This window comes from Macaca thibetana, chromosome 20, assembly GCF_024542745.1.
Source record: "Macaca thibetana thibetana isolate TM-01 chromosome 20, ASM2454274v1, whole genome shotgun sequence".
Classification (NCBI taxonomy): domain Eukaryota; kingdom Metazoa; phylum Chordata; class Mammalia; order Primates; family Cercopithecidae; genus Macaca; species Macaca thibetana.
This window is the reverse complement of record NC_065597.1, coordinates 41302682-41321408: the sequence shown is the minus strand read 5'-3', so window position 1 is coordinate 41321408 and position 18727 is coordinate 41302682. Positions and strand designations below refer to the sequence as shown.

General features: G+C 47.8%; 1 protein-coding gene across 2 annotated transcripts in view; it reads left to right on the top strand.

The window, feature by feature from the left end:
- NOD2 (nucleotide binding oligomerization domain containing 2) overlaps positions 1-18727 on the top strand; it is a 39595-nt gene that overhangs the window by 5499 nt on the left and 15369 nt on the right. For both annotated transcript variants that reach the window (XM_050774785.1, XM_050774786.1), the window contains exons 2-6: positions 760-1226; positions 9317-9422; positions 11965-13780; positions 17351-17434; positions 17658-17741. In XM_050774785.1, the coding sequence (XP_050630742.1) occupies positions 768-1226; positions 9317-9422; positions 11965-13780; positions 17351-17434; positions 17658-17741 (2549 nt within the window). In that variant the 5' untranslated portion in view covers positions 760-767. The remainder of the gene's footprint in view (positions 1-759; positions 1227-9316; positions 9423-11964; positions 13781-17350; positions 17435-17657; positions 17742-18727) is intronic.

The following is an 18727-nucleotide window of genomic DNA, read 5'->3' as shown; positions in this document are numbered from 1 at the left end:
TTCAGAGTGGCTGGGAGGGTTCAGTGAATTCACGCAGGAGAGCACTTAGAATGGCGCCTGGTGTGTTGTTTATGCTTAATTAATATTAGCCATTACTGAAACTGCTGTAGCGTGAATCCGGCCAGTGTGAAGGAGCCCCTCTCACCCTGCTTTGAAGAGAACGAATTCCCTGACTGCTCGGAAGATCTCTCTTTCTCTCTCTCTACTTTTTACATTTTTATTATTATTTTTTTGAGACAGGGTCTTGCTCTGTTGCCCAGGCTGGAGTGCAGCCTGCAACCTCTGCCTCCCGGGTTCAAGTGATTCTCCTACCTCAGCCTCCTGAGTAGCTGGGATTACAGGTGCCCACACCACGCCTGGCTAATTTTTGTATTTTTAGTAGAGAAAGGGTTTTACCGTGTTGGCCAGGCTGGTCTGGAACTCCTGATCTCAAGTGACCTTGGGAGATCTCTTGCTCCTCATATTACCTCAAGCCTTTTTAAATGTTTTAAGCCGGAGACCAAGCATGGATGTGGGAGTTAGGGGTCTTGATTTAATTCTTGGTTGCTTCAAACTCTCTGTGGGACCTTGAGGTGTTTCTTGCCTTCTCTGGGTCTCAATTTTCACGTCTGTATGGTGGGGAGCTTGGATTGGGTAATGTCTGAGGCTAGAACCATGGCCAACTCGGGTTCTGCTGGGGCTGACTTGCCCTGGCCTTCCCCAGCCACCCCGCGTCTGGCTTCTGGAGAAGTCCTGCACTGACCTTGTTCTCCTCCCCAGGTTGTGAAATGTGCTCGCAGGAGGCTTTTCAGGCACAGAGGAGTCAGCTGGTGGAGCTGCTGGTCTCAGGGTCCCTGGAGGGCTTCGAGAGTGTCCTGGACTGGCTGCTGTCCTGGGAGGTCCTCTCCTGGGAAGACTACGAGGGCATCCACCTCCTGGGCCAGCCTCTCTCCCACTTGGCCAGGCGCCTCCTGGACACCGTCTGGAATAAGGGTACTTGGGCCTGTCAGAAACTTGTCGCTGCTGCCCAGGAAGCCCAGGCCGACAGCCAATCCCCCAAGCTGCATGGCTGCTGGGACCCCCACTCGCTCCACCCAGCCCAAGACCTGCAGAGTCACCGGCCAGCCATTGTCAGGAGGCTCCACAGCCATGTGGAGGGCGTGCTGGACCTGGCACGAGAACGGGGTTTCGTCAGCCAGTACGAATGTGACGAAATCAGGCTGCCAATCTTCACACCGTCCCAGAGGGTGAGGCACTCCTGCATACATCACAGAGTTCCCAGGAAAGGGGTGCTTAGTCACCAAGACTGATTTGTCCTCATGAAGTCAGCCTGTGGGGTAACTTGGTCTGTGGGATTTCCCCTAAAAAGGTAGCCAGGCAGGTAAAATTTGCTCTTGACTCTTGGCAGGCAACATACAACTTTCTTTCCTTCTTTCTTTTTCCCTCCCCTCCCCTCTCCTCCCCCCTCCCCTCCCCTCTCCTCCCCTCCCCCCTCCCCTTCCCTCTCCTCCCCTCCCCTCCCCTCCCCTCCCCCCCCTCCCCTCCCCCTCCCCTCCTCTCCTCTTCCTTCCCTTCCCTTCTTTTCCTTTTTGAAGTCTCACTCTGTTACCCAGGCTAGAATGCAGTGGCACAATCATAGCTCACTGTAGCCTTGAATTCCTGCACTCATGATCTTCTGGTCTCTGAGTAGCTGGGACTATGGGTGCTGTACCACCATGCACAGCTTTTTTTTTTTTTTTTTTCTTTTAGAGATGGGCTGTTGCTATGTTGCCCAGGCTGGTCTCCAGCTCCTGGTTTTAAGCAATCCTCCCGCCTTGGCCTCCCAAACGGTTGGGATTGCAGGCATGAACCGCTTTGCCTGGCCAACATACCACTTCTGCCGAGAGGAAGTGTGTGGTGGCCAGGGGCTCAGATTCTGAAGCCAGAATGGTGCAGGCTCAAGGTCAACCCTGTGTGATCTCAGGCTTCCCTGTGGAGCCTCTCCAGCCTCAGTCTCTCTTGTTTCAGTTTCCTCATCTATAAAACAATGGTAATAGTCAAATGGTGCCTATCCTATAAGGCTCTTGGGAGGATTCAGTGAGTTAAATTGAGTAATGCTTAGGATAGTGGCTATTACCACTGGCTGCTATTGATTATTTCTGTTATGAGTGATACTCTGTACTTGTACACTTTTGTTTCTGTCTGTTTTAAATTAACAGCACAACAGATCATAACATTGTAGTATGTTGAATCTCTATTTTATAATTAACGTGGAATATTATATACTAATATAGCTTAAATGTTTATGTAGGATTTCTGATATGAAATTGCATTAGATCATAGATGTTCAGAGTTGGGATATAACTGCCCCAAGAAGGTAATGACTCAACAGAGACCAGAAGGTCAGAGAAATGACCACTGAATATTTTTGAAACTCTTTTGTTTTCTTCCAAACAGTGATTCTTAGGGCTCCTGAGAGGCAGACGGAACACTCACTAACATTCCACTTTATAAATCAGGAAACTGAGACCAAGTAAAGTAGTTTGAATAAGCTCACAATAGTTAATGAGAGGGCCAATGCTGGACCAGCTGGCCAACATTGGTCATTGGCTTATTCATCCATCATTCATTTATTCATTCATTTATTCAGCCAGAATCTACTAGGTGCTTCATACATATTTGCTTAAAGTTTGTTGTCTTCATAGAGCTTTGCACATAGTAGGTACTCCATAAATATTTGTGGATGAAATAAATGAGTTATTGAATGAATGATTGAATTAGAATGACACTGCAGTATTAAATTGGGCTGGATTGGGGAACATTTTAGTTTTTATTTTTGTCTGTTTTCCAAAAATGTATGTGGTGTTCATGTGAGTCTGGGTAACCCTAGGTTGAGACTGATGAAATAAACGAATTTGTCTTCAAGGCTGCACTAAAGCTGGCTCACGTGGCTAGGTATTTACAGAGCAGACGTGGTGCAGTCCTCTCTGATTAGTTACACGTACAGAAGATATATTCATTATTGGACTGACCTTAGTTTCTCTTATAATTTATTAGAGGAATTGAATCAACCCGTCTGAGAAGTTACAAGATTGTGTCTTGTCATCTTTAAAAGTTCAGCAATGTGGTCTGGTACAGATGGTCTGAGGGGTTTGGAGAAGGTAGCCTAGATCCCTAGGACCCAGAGAAGACAGGATATGAGCAGAGGAAGTACCTCCGAATTGGTGAAGAAAAGAAATGGGATAACTCATGGGTGAAAGAAGAAATCGTGATGGAAATCAGAAAATATTCAGAACCAAAAAATAATGAGAATATTATTTATCAAAATCTATCAGATACAGCTACAGCAGAACATAGGGGGAAATTTACAACCTTAGATGCCTAGATTAGGAAAGAAGAAAGGCATTTATTTATTTATTTGAGATGGGGATCTCACTGTGTCATCCAGGCTGCTGGAGTGCGGTGGCACGATCATAAATCACTGAAGTCTCGAACTTCTGGGCTGAAGTGATCCTCCTGCCTCAGCCTTCCAAGCAGGTGGGACACAGGCTGGCACCACCATACTAGGCTAAATTTTTTTTTTTTTGTAGATACGGGGTCTTGCTATGTTGCCCAGACTGGTCTCAAACTCCTGGGCTCAAGTAACCCTCCTCCCTCGGCTTCCCAAAGTGCTGGGATTACAGGCATGAGCCACTGTGCCCATCTAAGGCTGGATTTTAATGAGCTAAGAATTCATCTTAAGAAAGGGCTAAATAGACAGCAAAAGCAAACATTGAAGGCTGGGACTGAGCTGAGTGGGTAGCAGGGATAGGGGGCAACAGATCTGAGGATACTAGGAGATTTTGAAGGGATTGCATTGTCTGAGGTTCAAGCCTTTAGAATCCAGCTCTCTCTGAGCCCCCTTTGAGCTCTGACATTCTGTGACTCTGATTTGGTAGCCTTCCCTTAGTGGCCTTTCTGATTTTATCTGGATGGTGCTTGTGGTATATCCAACCAACATGTCTTCCCAAATGGCCTTTTAATTTCCTATGAAGAAGTAGTTGTCATTGATTGCAGGTTAGGGACAGAAAATGCTGTGGAATGAAACAAAATGCAAGTTAAAGAACTAAATTCCAAAAATAGCCATTGCTACTACTGACTGAGTGAATGCCTACTGTGTGCCAGGCACTGTACCCAGTCCATTCCCTGTATTGTTTTATTTAAGCCCCACAAGGGTGTAGTGTGACTACACTGTTTTTTAACAATGAAGAAACTGCCCAAATCGCCCATCTGGGAAGTGGCCCAGCTAGAATTTGAATCCAGGCCTGTTTTCCTCCAGAGCTTGTGCTATTCTCTGTCTGTCATAAAATGTGGGGGCTTTGTGTGGTAAACTTGCTCAGTTGGGCATAGCAGTTGTTAGGAAACCTGAGGCTGGTAACACCAGCTGTAATACCAGCTGTCCGTCTGACTCATGCAACTGTTAAAGTTGATAGGGCTGAGGTGTCAGACTGAGCTCTGAATTGCCTGATTCCTATAACAATATTAACTTAAACATTTTTAAATTGGGAAATGCACCATGCATACAGAAAAGTGTGTATATTTCATATGTATGGTGTAAACTGCTCCCATCACCCAGGTTAAAAAACAGGACATTGTCAGTACCTGGGGCCTTCTTTAATTGCAACTACTAGAGGTAAACACTGGTAAAAATGCAACTACTAGAGGTAAACACTGGTAAAAAAAAATGATTTGTGTAAATCATTTCTTTGCTTTCTTTAATGTTTTAGCATCTTTTAAAATAAATCCCCAAACAATGTATTGTTCTATTTTGAAAAACTGAGTAGCAAGCCAAAAATAACTGTGTAAAGAAAGGTCACTTAAATTAGGCTGGGTGTGGTGGCTCATGCCTTTAATCCCAGTACTTTGGGAGGTCGAGGGAGGCAGATCACGAGATCAGGAGATCAAGACTATCCTGGCCAACATGGAGAAACCCCATCTCTACTAAAAATACAAAAAAGTAGGCAGGCATGGAGGCATGTACCTGAAGTCCCAGCTACTCAGGAGGCTGAGGCAGGAGAATCACTTGAACCTGGGAGGCAGAGGTTGCAGTGAGCCGAGATCACACCACTGCACTCTAGCCTGGGCGACAGAGCAAGACTCTGTCTCAAAAAAAGAAAGGTCACTATTACCTTTTCTTAGATGAAGGTTCCCAAGGCAGGGAAAGCTAAGTGGAGTCCCAGGAACTTGGTCTGGCTTTGCCTTCCCTGGGAATTTATAAGGACCTCTTCTGGGAAGTTAGTAGGCAATGTCATGAATGAGTCTGGGGAAATATTGGGCTCATTGCAACTGGAGGGTCTGGTACGGCTGATGTGAATTAGGTGCTGTCCAGAGGAAAATGTCCAGAGGTAGTAGGCTGCTTTGTACAGTCAGTGGTAAACTTGCCAAAGGCTATTCTAGTCTAGGAATAGGCCAAGGCTAAGCACTTCTGTGGAGTAAAATGAATGTCCTCAGCTGACTGAGGCAGCAGGAGTCAAAAAGAAATTATATTAGTTCATGGTGAAGAAAAGTCAAACATAGATAAAGGTTAAGGTCAGGCTTGCCTGGACATCTAGGAGATAACTGCCCTCAACAAGTCTGAGTCTTGAGTCACTACTCCATTCTGTCTGAACTGGTGGCCGTCTACTTATAGTATACAGCCGTCAACCTGAGATTTCCCTACATAGTCTTCCTGAGTTGGTCTCCTATATCCTGAATCCTGTGGCCTCTTCTTTCCTGGTTTACTCCATTTTGCTAGACCATATCCTCCAGTCAATTCCTTATAATGAAAGTATGAAAGTTAAAATTTCTGAGCTCTTACATTTCTGAAAGTTCCTTCATACTGGATCGATAGTTTAGCTGGGTATAAAAATTCTGGGCTGGCCATCATTTTCCTTCAGAATTTTGATTGCATTATTTAATTATCATCTCTTTTCAATATTGCTTCTAAGAATTCCAAAACCATTTTTTTTTTTTTTCTTTTTGAGACAGGGTCTCACTCTGCCACATAGGCTGGAGTGCAGTAGTGTGATCTTGGCTCATTGCAATCTCCACCTCCTGGGGTTAAGCGATTCTTCTTCCTCAGCCTCCTGAGTAGCAGGGATTACAGGCACTCATCACCACATCCAGCTAATTTTTATATTTTTAGTAGAGATGGGGTTTTGCTATGTTGACCAGACTGGTCTTGAACTCCTAACCTCAGGTGATCTGCCCATTTTGGCCTCCCAAAGTGCTGGGATTAAAGGCGTGAGCCACCACACCCAGCCTCCAAAACCATTTTAAAACTCTTTCTGGAAGCTTGTAAAATTTTCTTTTAGCCCCCAGCATTTTAAAATTTCAATGATGTGCCTTGGTGTTCTTCCGTTGTGTTGGTCACCCAAGAGGTACTTTGAATCTGGAAACTTCTGTCTTTATGTTTTGGGAAATGTTCTTGATTAGTTTATAGGTGATTTCTTCCTCTCCATTTTATCTCTTCTCTTTTTATGAAACTACTATTACTTCAATGTTAGAACTCCTTGACCACTCATTTAATTTTCTTCTATTTTCCATCTCTGTGTCTTTTTGATCTACTTTTCTATGATAGTCACAACTCTATCTTTAAACTCTTGAATTTTTCATTTTTGATGTCATGATTTTAGTTTGCAAGAGGTAGGTTTGACTGTTTCTTTTTTGTAGTATCTTACTCTTGTTTTATGGATGCAACATCTTCTTTGACTTAAGGATCATAAGATAGGTGGGTTCTTTGTTTGTTTGTTTGACTGTTTTTGACCCTATGTAAACCTTTTCTACAAGTAGCTTTCCCCTTCCTCCCTTGTTTGGCTTCTATCTCCCACATTAGATGCTTTCTCTGAGCTCATGATACTCCTTGGTTTTCTTTCTCAAGACTAACAGGTAGGACTTTAAAACTTGTTGAGCACGTGGGTGAAACTTGTCTACCATGAATTTCACTGTAGACATTTTGGGAAATGACAGTGTTTATATCTTTAGATCTTGCCTCCTGGGTTAATCAAGTTGTCTGAGTAGACCACAGACTTTTGCCTGGGGATAAACCAGAAATGTGTTTCAGAAAACACTTTGATTCAGTCCTCCTTGTTTTAGTCATTTCCTCCAGTTCCGGAGGTCCCTCATGCTGATCATTCCAGAGCCCTTTACAGATTCTAGGATACACACTGCATGGTTTTCAACTTTCTCATTTTGACATTAAGATTTGACTTTCAGGAGTCTCCCCAGTCCATTACCATTTGTTCATTCAGCAAGTCCTTGAGCACCCGATTTGTGCCAGACACTCTTCTAGGTGTTGGGGATACCTCAGTGAACAAAATAGACAAAAATCTTTGTCCTGGAAATACGCACACTCCAGTAAGGGGAGAGGGACAATAAGCCAAAGGAAGGAAATTACAGAGTGTGCTAGAAGGTGATAAGTGCTGTAGAAAGTAAGTAAAATGGGTTTGGGAGTTGAGAGTTTGGGAAGGGGATAAATGATGGCAATTTTACATAGAGTAGTCAGAGTTCTCACTTAGAAGGTGAAATTCGAGTAAAGACTTGAAGGAGGACAGTGAATTAGCCACATGGATGGCTGGAGGAAGGCTTCCAAGCTGAGGGGACAGCCAGAGCCAAGGCCCAGAGGCAGGAGCATGCCTGGTAGTTTTAGGAAACAGGAGGCCAGGATGCTGAGTGGAGTAATAGGGGGCATGAAAGGAGAAACTTGGGTCCACATGGTTCTAGACAGGTATTTTTGTCTGTTTTGGGCCCTGAAGTTTACTGTTGGACTTGGACTCTTATTCTGAGGAAATAGGGATGTTATTGGGACGTTCGTACAGGAGCGATGTGACCTGAGTTTTGTTTGTAACAGATTAGACTCTGTCTGTGGCATTAAGGCTAGGCTGTGGGGGCAGGAACAGAAGCAGGGGGACCAATTTTGTGGCCTGTGCAGCTTTCTAGGTGAGCAGGGATTGTGGGTTGGAGGAGGATGGTATAGAGGAGGTGACAGGAAGTGGCAGGGCTCTCTAGCTGTGTGTTTGGTATGTAGACACTGGCCACAGATGGCATTTGAGCACTAGAGACCCGGCTGGTCCACATGGAATTTCCATAAGCACATAATACACACCAGATTTCAAAGACTTAATATGAAAGAAAGAATGAAAAATACCTTGCTATTTCTTTTCTTTTCTTTTCTTTTTTTTTTTTTTTTTTTTTTTTTTTTTTTTTGAGACCCAGGCTCGCTCTGTCACCCAGGCTGGAGTGCAGTGGTGTGATCTGGGCTCACTGCAATCTCTGCCTGCCAGGTTCAAGTGATTCTCCTGCCTCAGTCTCCTGAGTACCTGGGACTACAGGCACATGCCACCACACTTGGCTAATTTTTTGTATTTTTAGTGGTGATGGAGTTTCACCACGTTGTCCAGGCTACTCTGGAACTCCTGACCTCAGGGGATCTGCCTGCCTTGGCCTCCCAAAGTGCTGGAATTACAGGCGTGAGCCACCAGGCTCGGCCATATTTTGCTATTTTCTACATGGATTACATGTTGCAATGGTAATGTTTGGACTATTGTGGGTTAAATAGAATATATGATTAAAGTTAATTCACCTATTTCTTTTAACTTTAAAACATATGTCTGTTAGAGGATTTGAAATTCCACATGCGGCTTGCATTTGTGCCCTGCATTTTATTTCTGTTGGACAGTGCTCTTTGGGACATGCTTTGAAGGTGGAGTCAACAGGATTTGACAGATTACAGAGGAGAGACTTCGAGGGTGATTCCACGACTTCGGGGCTGAGCACCTGGAAGAATGGGGTTAATATTAGCCAAGATGAGGAAGGCTGTTGGTTTGGCAGGTGCGTGGGCAGGTTAGGAGTTTAGTTTTGAATATGTTGGAGGTGTTTATGAAACTTTTAAGTGGAAATGGAAACTAGGCAGTTGGATGCGTAAGTCCAGGGTTCAGGGGGACAGTTCAGGCTGGAGATGAAGATGTGGGAGTCTGAGCAGAGATTGTATTCAAATATTCAATCCACGAGACTTGACGAAATCACTTCTCTTCCAATAGGTGTACAGCCTACAGAATCATTTTCCCTATCTTTGTAGGTTTATGTCTTCATGTTGTTTCATTTATTTTTCAGTTATTCACTGTTTCAGTGAGTTTTGGGTAGGAGCCAGATTGGATGCGTGTGTCCAATTCACCATCCAACACTATTAACGACTTGAAACTTCTGTGGTTGTTCGGTTGCTTTTCTGACCTTTTATTCTGGACGGAAGAGAGATGCTTATGAAGTTGTAGTAATCAGTAAGCCTTCCCACACTGCTCCATCAGCCTTCCTGGAGGAACAATGTCTTCTGTCTTTCCCGTAGGCAAGAAGGCTGCTCGATCTTGCCACAGTGAAAGCGAATGGATTGGCCGCCTTCCTTCTACAACATGTTCAGGAATTACCAGTCCCGTTGGCCCTGCCTTTGGAAGGTAGGTATATGTTCTCAGTTAATCAGAAAGGGAAGGGCAGTCAGTGCAGATCCATGGTTAAGAGTAGAACACACCTCGGTTAGCGTCCCATATGCTGGCAGTGTAGCCTCCATGTGACTCAGTTTCCTTGTTTTAAGGCTACCACCACCCCCTATGCTATTAGCTTTCATTATCTCCCACACAGTACACTGACAATTGGAGCTACCATATGCTGAAGGCTAACTAAAGGTGTTACTTACCATCCAAACTCTCGTTATCTGTACCAAAAAGATACGGACACACGTTTTGAGTTAGGGCTGGTACCTCTTGATCTCTGAAATTTAGCAGCTCACAATCGGAAACTCAAGAACCAAGTGGATCTAGAGACTCTGGTATCCCTCAGTGCCCAGGGTCACCACCCAAACTCAGGAACAGGAGGGGCTTGGACAGCACCTCTTGAACATACCAGGCATCCTGCCGGGTGCTTTATGGACAATGTCTACCCTTTGCAACAACCCTGAGAAGTAGGTGGTGGTTTTTTCACCTTATAGATGTGGAAACTGGGCAGGGAGGTTAAGTGACAAGGGAGGGGGAGATGGGTCTGATTGTAAATTGTCCCCACCTACACTTTCTCTTTTCTTGGGAGAAGAAATGTCAGTTGTAAAGAGAGGGTGCAAAAGTCTGGCACTCTTTAGGGCTTGTTCCTATACCACTGTAGGGAAAGCTCATTGGCACTGAAGCTCCCTGAGCTGTGCGTGGTGCTGGCAGTTGGGTCTATCACCCTGGGCCCTGCCCTGTGGGCAGCAAGCAAACTTGTGGGAGGGGTGGCTGTAAGTCTGTGCCTGGCACTCGCGAGTGCACTGTCTCATCAAAGAACGGGATCTAAACATCAGTGCACCACAGGGGGGTTGAGCAGCATGGAGCGCGGGGCCTGGTTTGGCCCTTGGTTGAGGTTTGCCGTTGATATCATCAAGCACAGCTGGTCGCTGTAAGACCAGGCCAGGGTGCAGGATTCCCCACACTTCTAAAGGTGTGTTTATTTCTCTATAAAATGACATTTTCTTTTTTTCCGGAGAATTTTAGTATCATTGGTGATGGCTGGAAAGCCTGCATTGGAAATCAGGTCGGAAGAGGAAGATATATATCTGATATGTATTGGAGAGGAAGATATTTACCTTATGGTCTAAGTTCAGGGATCCTGGTGTATTCAGAGGGCAGAAAGCTCAGCAATAATCATCAACTCTGGGAACAACAGAGGTGACGTAAACACAGGGCGTCCCCTTTGTGTGACTGCAGATAGTCGTCAGTGAGCTCAGAGCTCTCTGAAAATTACTTGTTAGTTTTTGGGTTGAAAATAAGTGGGCCAGTGTTTGGTTGGGGGCAGTGAGGCTGTGATGGCGGGGGACCGTGCTGAGTTCCTACCAGCCGGGGACTCTAAACCAGCACTTCCCCGTTTCCTGAAAGGGGAACTAAACCCTGACACAGGAAATGGCTCGCTCGCATTGCTTTCAGGATGAGAAAGGAAGAGCAGTAGCCTTCCAAACACACCCTGTGCATGAAAACTCTCCCTGCATGGGGTGCATGGGGAGGATGAGGAAGTGGAGGCAGGATCACAGACTCTCATTCTAGTGCTCAGCTGGGGCACCCTGGTGACCCCGAGGCCTTCTATTGCTAGGCCCACCCAGATCAATCAGGCTCATCTCCCCATCTCGAAGTTTAACTTTATCACATCTGCAGAGTTCCTTTTGCCACATAAGGTAACATATTCACAGGTTCTGAGGATCGGGACACGGACATCTTCGAGGGTCTATTGTTGTGCCTACTATAGCCATGAATAATAATGATTATAAGCACCATTTTTTGAGAGTTTGCCATGTCAGATATTCTTTTAAACTCTATTTTATCTCACTGCCTCCTGAAACAATCCTTCCAGGTGTATATTGTCCCCATTTTTACAGATGAGAGAACTGAGGCCCAGAAAGGCTAAATGGCTTGCCCAAGTGTGTGGTGGACGCAGGTTTTCACGCTCAGGTGTGTCTGACTTCAGAGACTGGGCTCCTGAGCCCTGAAGCCCTTTGTTCCCCTTAGAAAAAGTTAACTGAGAGTGAATGGTGAAGGGATTTATCCAAAGCCACCCGGCCATTATGGCAGGACAGATATCAGAATACAGGTCTTCTGATCCCAGCCTAGAGCCCCTTCCCATCATCTACAACTCCTCCTGGTGTGAGTAATGATAACGGCAGTCACTGATGTCTTTGGACTTACTTTGTGTTGAGCACTGTGCTGAGCACTTGACATACGTCATCTTAGTTGATCCGTGTAAAAAGTCTGTAAGGTAGAGATCAACATTTCTCCCACCTTACAGAGGTGGAAACTGACCATTAGGAAGTTTCCTTGATTGTCCTCAAAGTCCACAGCTTGTGAATGCAGGAGCCAGGATGGGCGCTTGCTGGCTGTCCTATCCCTTCAGTTATGTCAGCTTCCCCCACAGCAGCCCACTGTCTGGTTAGGTCCCCTCTTCACCATGGTGCCACCTTCATCTGCCTCTTCTTCTGCCTTCCAGCTGCCACATGCAGGAAGTACATGGCCAAGCTGAGGACCACGGTGTCTGCTCAGGCTCGCTTCCTCAGCACCTATGATGGAGCAGAGACGCTCTGCCTGGAGGACATATACACAGAGAATGGCCTGGAGGTCTGGGCAGACGTGGGCATGGCTGGACCCCCGCAGAAGAGCCCGGCCACCCTGGGCCTGGAGGAGCTCTTCAGCACCCGCAGCCACCTCAACGACGATGCAGACACCGTGCTGGTGGTCGGTGAGGCGGGCAGCGGCAAGAGCACGCTCCTGCAGCGGCTCCACTTGCTGTGGGCTGCAGGGCGAGACTTCCAGGAATTTCTCTTTGTCTTCCCATTCAGCTGCCGGCAGCTGCAGTGCGTGGCGAAACCACTCTCCGTGCGGACGCTACTCTTTGAGCACTGCTGTTGGCCTGATGTTGATCAAGAGGACATCTTCCAGTTCCTCCTTGACCACCCTGACCGTGTCCTGTTAACCTTTGATGGCTTTGATGAGTTCAAGTTCAGGTTCACGGATCATGAGCGTCACTGCTCCCCGACCGACCCCACCTCTGTCCAGACCCTGCTCTTCAACCTTCTGCAGGGCAACCTGCTGAAGAATGCCCGAAAGGTGATGACCAGCCGTCCAGCCGCTGTGTCAGCATTCCTCAGGAAGTACATCCGCACCGAGTTCAACCTCAAGGGCTTCTCTGAACAGGGCATCGAGCTGTACTTGAGGAAGCGCCATCGTGAGCCTGGGGTGGCGGACCGCCTCATCCGCCTGCTCCAAGCGACCTCAGCCCTGCACGGTTTGTGCCACCTTCCCGTCTTCTCGTGGATGGTGTCCAAATGCCACCAGGAACTGTTGCTGCAGGAGGGGGTGTCCCCAAAGACCACTACAGATATGTACCTGCTGATCCTGCAGCATTTTCTGCTGCATGCCACCTCCCCAGACTCAGCCTCCCAGGGTCTGGGACCCAGTCTTCTTCGGGGCCGTCTCCCCACCCTTCTGCACCTGGGCAGACTAGCCCTGTGGGGCCTGGGCATGTGCTGCTACGTGTTCTCAGCCCAGCAGCTCCAGGCAGCACAGGTCAGCCCTGATGACATTTCTCTTGGCTTCCTGGTGCGTGCCAAAGGTGTCATGCCAGGGAGTACGGCGCCCCTGGAATTCCTGCACATCACTTTCCAGTGCTTCTTTGCTGCATTCTACCTGGCATTCAGTGCTGATGTGTCACCAGCTTTGCTCAGACACCTCTTCAATTGTGGCAGGCCCGGCAACTCACCGATGGCCAGGCTCCTGCCCACGCTGTGCATCCAGGGCTCAGAGGGAAAGGACGGCAGCGTGGCAGCTTTGCTGCAGAAGGCCGAGTCGCACAACCTTCAGATCACGGCAGCCTTCCTGGCGGGGCTGTTGTCCCGGGAGCACTGGGACCTGCTGGCCGAGTGCCAGGCATCTGAGAAGGCCCTGCTCCGGCGCCAGGCCTGTGCCCGCTGGTGTCTGGCCCGCAGCCTCCGCAAGCACTTCCACTCCATCCCGCCAGCTGCGCCGGGTGAGGCCAAGAGCATGCACGCCATGCCCGGGTTCATCTGGCTTATCCGGAGCCTATACGAGATGCAGGAGGAGCGGCTGGCACGGAAGGCTGCACGTGGCCTGAATGTCGGGCACCTCAAGTTGACATTTTGCAGTGTGGGCCCCGCCGAGTGTGCTGCCCTGGCCTTTGTGCTGCGGCACCTCCGGCAGCCCGTGGCCCTGCAGCTGGACTACAACTCTGTGGGTGACATTGGCGTGGAGCAGCTGCTGCCTTGCCTTGGTGTCTGCAAGGCTCTGTAGTGAGTGTTACTGGGCATTGCTATTCAGGCATGGGGAAGCATCATCAAGGCTAAGCGTGGGAGCACCGAGCTGGGATCCAGAAATCTGGGCCCAGCTTCACCTTTGCCACCCTTCTTTGCACCCCTGTCCAGATCCCTTCCCTTCTGGGTCTTAATTTCAATATGTGGCGATGACAGCCATACTTTATTGACTGGCCTATGTGCTGGGTCTGGTGCTACTCTTTCCGGAATGACCTCATCTAATCTCTACAACTACCCAGGGCTGTAGGCAGGAATGTTATTATCTCCAGTATCCTTGACTTGAGGCTCAGAGGAGTGAAGTAAATTGTCCAGGGTCACACAGGAAATGGCAGAGTTGAGGTTCACAAATCACATCTTTCTGATAACAGGTTTCCTGCCCCCCACCAGTCTCTGGATACACTTCAGAGGCTCCCTGAAAACCTTGAGGTCACATGCAGAAAGTTTTGTGTACTATGTGTCACCAAATCAGAGGTGACTAGTGCCCCATCAGAGACTTTAACATCCCAATCAGATGGGAATGTCAGGGCCCAAGAAATAGAAAGTGGCTGCAGGATTTCAACAGTGGCTATCTTCCATTTGCCTGGCCACTTTCAACAATGGAAGAGGAGCCACTCTTGGATTCCTGAGGTAGCACAGTATCCAAACAGGATTTCAGCACTACCTGTATTGCTTAAGAGCCCCAGCCAAAGATATGAGGTTTTGCCCTTTGGAGAATCGGTGCCCCTGAACTCAGTGGCCTCTTTCCACATCTTGGGGGCAGGCAAGGGCAGAGGGTGTGCCTAGGCCTGGGGATCAGCATGCCACAGATTCCCCAACATCTTTCCAGCTTGAAAGGGGACGCCCTGCTTCTATTTAGAACCCATGGGAAAGCAGAAGTTCTAGATTGAAGTTAAAATCGATTCCCAGCCTCCAGGGGCTTTAGGCTACACCTGGATGACCTTAATTGACCCTAAGCATGGGACAAACCTCTTCTTGAGAGTATTAGGATGGTATACATCTTCTCTGGGGCAAAGCAACAAGATTTATTTTTCACTATGGGCCGAACACATGGATATCCACTAGAAACCGTGCAGTGACTTTTGTTAACCCTGACATAAGGACCATGGTCATAAGGTTAAAGCATAATAACAACATAATACATAACATATATAGTGAATATATATATATGTGTTATACACAATGAATATAAATATGATTATACCCATCATGGTCTTGGAGGAAACAGATGATACACTTAAAATGGATGATTTGAGGAGAGTTTAATAAAGAGATTGTTTATAAGCCATGGGCAGGAGTTAGGAAGAGCGAGAGGGTTGCTGCAGGGGCCTGGGGTTAGTAACCGCTGGGGGAGGGTAGACTTGAAGGGGGAAGGGGAGGGAGACTAATTAGCTGGGGGGAAGGTATGGAGAGGGCTGCCTGAGCTTCTGCAACCTGGAAGAATACCGCTTGGCCCTAACTCCCCACCCTGATTCTTGCCCCTGGCCAGCGCCTTCCACTGACTGGACCCAACAGGGAGACCGAGTGGGCTGCCTGCTGGAGTCGTCCCCAGGCATCAGCCTCCCAGGAGCCAGAGATGGGTAGAGAAGGGGGAGAGTGGATCTGGCCAGGCAAGTGGAAGACAGCCAGCACCAAACTGTATTTCCCTAGGAGGGAGGATCCTGATACTTTGAGTGGGAATTTGGAAACCTGTCTGTTGGAGCAATTTCCCTGACAGAAATAAGAATGTGCATTTTCCTGGGTAGTAGACTCATAGTTTGTACCCTAAGAGGCCAGCCATCACTGGCCTGTGTGATCCTCATAGGCCAGTCCATCTCTGGAATTCTTGAATGGATCTTCCATCCTTGATTAAGGATGTCCCCATGATTCCCAGGGTGTGCAGAAGGGCTCTGGGAAACCTGTAGGTCTGTCTGTATGTTCAGAGAAAGGTGAGGGTGGCCTGGTTCTAGCTCCTGGTGCTCAGACTGTGGTGTGTAAAGGCATTTGTGGAAATGCAGATTCCTGGGCCTGCCTCTAGTGATTCCCATTCAGTAGGTTTGCGGTGGGGCCCAGGGAATCTATATTTTTCACAAACATCCCTGGGGATTCTGATACAAGTGGTCTCACTCTGGGAGAACTACTGGTCTGCAGCAACCAGCTTGGTTTTCCATTAGCAATTACTGTCCTTGAGCGAGTTTTACTGCTCTTCACCTTACACACACTAAAATTGCCAAGGCCGTAGGGGAGGGGAAGCAACCATGAGGTTGCTGTGAGTGCATTGTGTGTGTGTGTGTGTGTGTGTGTGTGTGTGTGTGAGAGAGAGAGAGAGAGAGGGAGAGAGGGAGAGAGAGAGACAGAGAGATTGAGAGAGAAAGAGAGAGAGAGAGAGGAAGGGAGGAAGGGGGAGGGCACAGGCTCCTTTCCCACAGTGCCAACCTGCCTCTCTCCCACTTGAAGTGTTTCCATGCCAACTGAAATCCTCAGCCTCTAGGAAATCCTATATACACAGTGCCCCTATATAGGTTTCTTTAGACTCTGGCTCTCTCAGACTCTAGAGTGATGACTTTAAAAGTTTTTTGAATGTGACCCACAGTGATTGAGAGAGAGAGAGAGCGCACCACCGTGTAAACATGGAACCAAAGCTTTACGAAATGACTTTGCTTTGTGAACTCTGAGGCACTCTGCTCTCTTCTGTTCTGTTCTATTTCCATTTTAGAAATGCTGCTCAGGACCTTCAAAATGGTTTGCATGACCTGCACCCTGCAGTCTGAAAAATCCCTGCACTAGAGAAGTGGCCATAAGAGGCCCTAAGGGAGAAGCTGCACAATGTCATGGTTAAGAGTGGGGTTTGGAACCAGGCTGCCTAGGCTCAAAGCCTTTATGTTCCGTACAGCCTTGGCAAAGTCACTTCGCTTGTCTGTGCCTCAGTTTCTTTCTCACAAATGCACATAATAATGGTACCCACTTCACTGGCTTGTCGTGAGGAGGAAATAATGTTATTACTAGGAAGTGCTAAGGATTTTGACCAATGCTAGCAATCATGGTTCTAGGTGACTTTTACTGTGTGCTAGGTGCTCACAAGGCTTTATGTGCACAGACTGGTGAGGCTGATAATGCTATTGTTCCCTTTTTTATAGATGAAGAGACCAGTAAATAACTAGTAAGTGGCTGATCACGATCCCAATATCCAGCTGAGGCACTCCAGAGCCTGAGCTGTTAACCATTCAGTCAGGGCCTCGCAAGTTTGCCTGAAGATAAAGAATCATGTGCACAGTTGTTAAAATATACAGATTCCTGGGCCCCACCCCGCAGATAGTTGATTGCCAGCTCCAGGGTACGGGCCTGAGAATCTGTATTTTAGGGAAGCTTTCAGATGATGTTGTGATCAGGTGAGTTTTGGGAGTGGTGCCCCAAGAGGAGTGGCAGACAGGGCTTGCTCAGCAGGGACTAGCCTGTTGGAGTGGTGTCATTGGGGATGTCATCAGGGATGAATGAAAGTCTTTTTGGGGGGTTGTAGATTTTTTTCTTGTCTTACTAGCTCCATTTTCAAATGTATTTATTTTGTCTCTTTAGTTTGCGCGATAACAATATCTCAGACCGAGGCATCTGCAAGCTCATTGAATGTGCTCTTCACTGCGAGCAATTGCAGAAGTTAGCGTAAGTCAGCCTGGGCTGTAGACAATGGGCCCCAAGTCCCCTGGTCTCACCCCAGGTTGTGCAGCCTGGGAAGCTGTGAGTGATGGGCTGGGGCAGGGGCTGTTTGCATGATGCGGAGGGGTGCCGGTGATTCCTGCCCAGAGGGGAAGGGCAACCCTGGGATTTGGTGCTCACTGTCCATTGTGCTTTGCTTCTGTGTCTCCTCTCTTCTGGAACCGAACAGTCTATTCAACAACAAATTGACTGACGGCTGTGCACACTCCATGGCTAAGCTCCTTGCATGCAGGCAGAACTTCTTGGCATTGAGGTGAGCCCAGGTTTTCCTTATTTCCTGGAAACTATTTTTTGCCCCATACTTGAGTCAGTCTGATCTGGTCTTGGCCTGGCGCTGCCCACACTGACTCCTGACCTCCTGATTGAATGCAGGGACAGTGGCTCATTTTAAGCAGGGGTTATCTAATGCTGTGATCTCCCCAGTAAACTCTGGACTAGCCCTGCTGAGGACTTCCTGTCTTTTGACCTTTGGCCCTTAGGGCAAAAAAGGTTTTCTAGGCCCCTTTCTTTTTCTGTGTCTAAGAGTGTCACAGTTTTCTGGGGTTACTGAGTTCCGCGATGCATGCTGAGCTTGTCCCGGTGGGGAAGGCATACACAGTCAGTTGCCACCCCAGCTGTGGCAGCCAGTTGCTATAACACTCCCAGGAGGTCCTTTCACCACTCAGCGCATGCAAGGTTTGCAGTCCATCTGGGTCTGCATTTCTGCTGCTCCAGTGTTTCCCAGTTTCAACTGGAGTCTCTCTGTCTCCTGCCTGATGCCATTAAATCGCCCCTTTAGCTGGCTGCTGGGTTGGCCTGGCTTCTCTCTCTTTCCCTCTCTCAGATATTCTTGCCTCCTGTGATTTGTGAGGCAGTAAAAGAAGACAAAGTAAAGAATTGCCTCCATCTATTCTTTTACCCCTTGGGCTGGGTTTGTGGATGGGAGCTGCCATCTTAAAATGGCTGGCCACATAGCTCAACCTCAGCGAGGGCTACTGAGATCAGAACCACAGGTGCCAATTTGTACAAAGGACACAGTCCTGCTACCACTGCCTGCTCCCTCAGACTCACAAGCCTGGAATAGGCTGTGGCCAGACCTGGCTGGCCCATCCCTGAGAAGGGTGCTAGTTTCAGAAATGGAGGCTGAGTTTGTGGCCAACACAATAGTCCTCTGTTATGTGCAGGAGAAACATTCTAAGACCCCAGTGGATGCCTGAAACCATGGAGAATGCCAAGCCCTACACATACCATGCTTTTTCC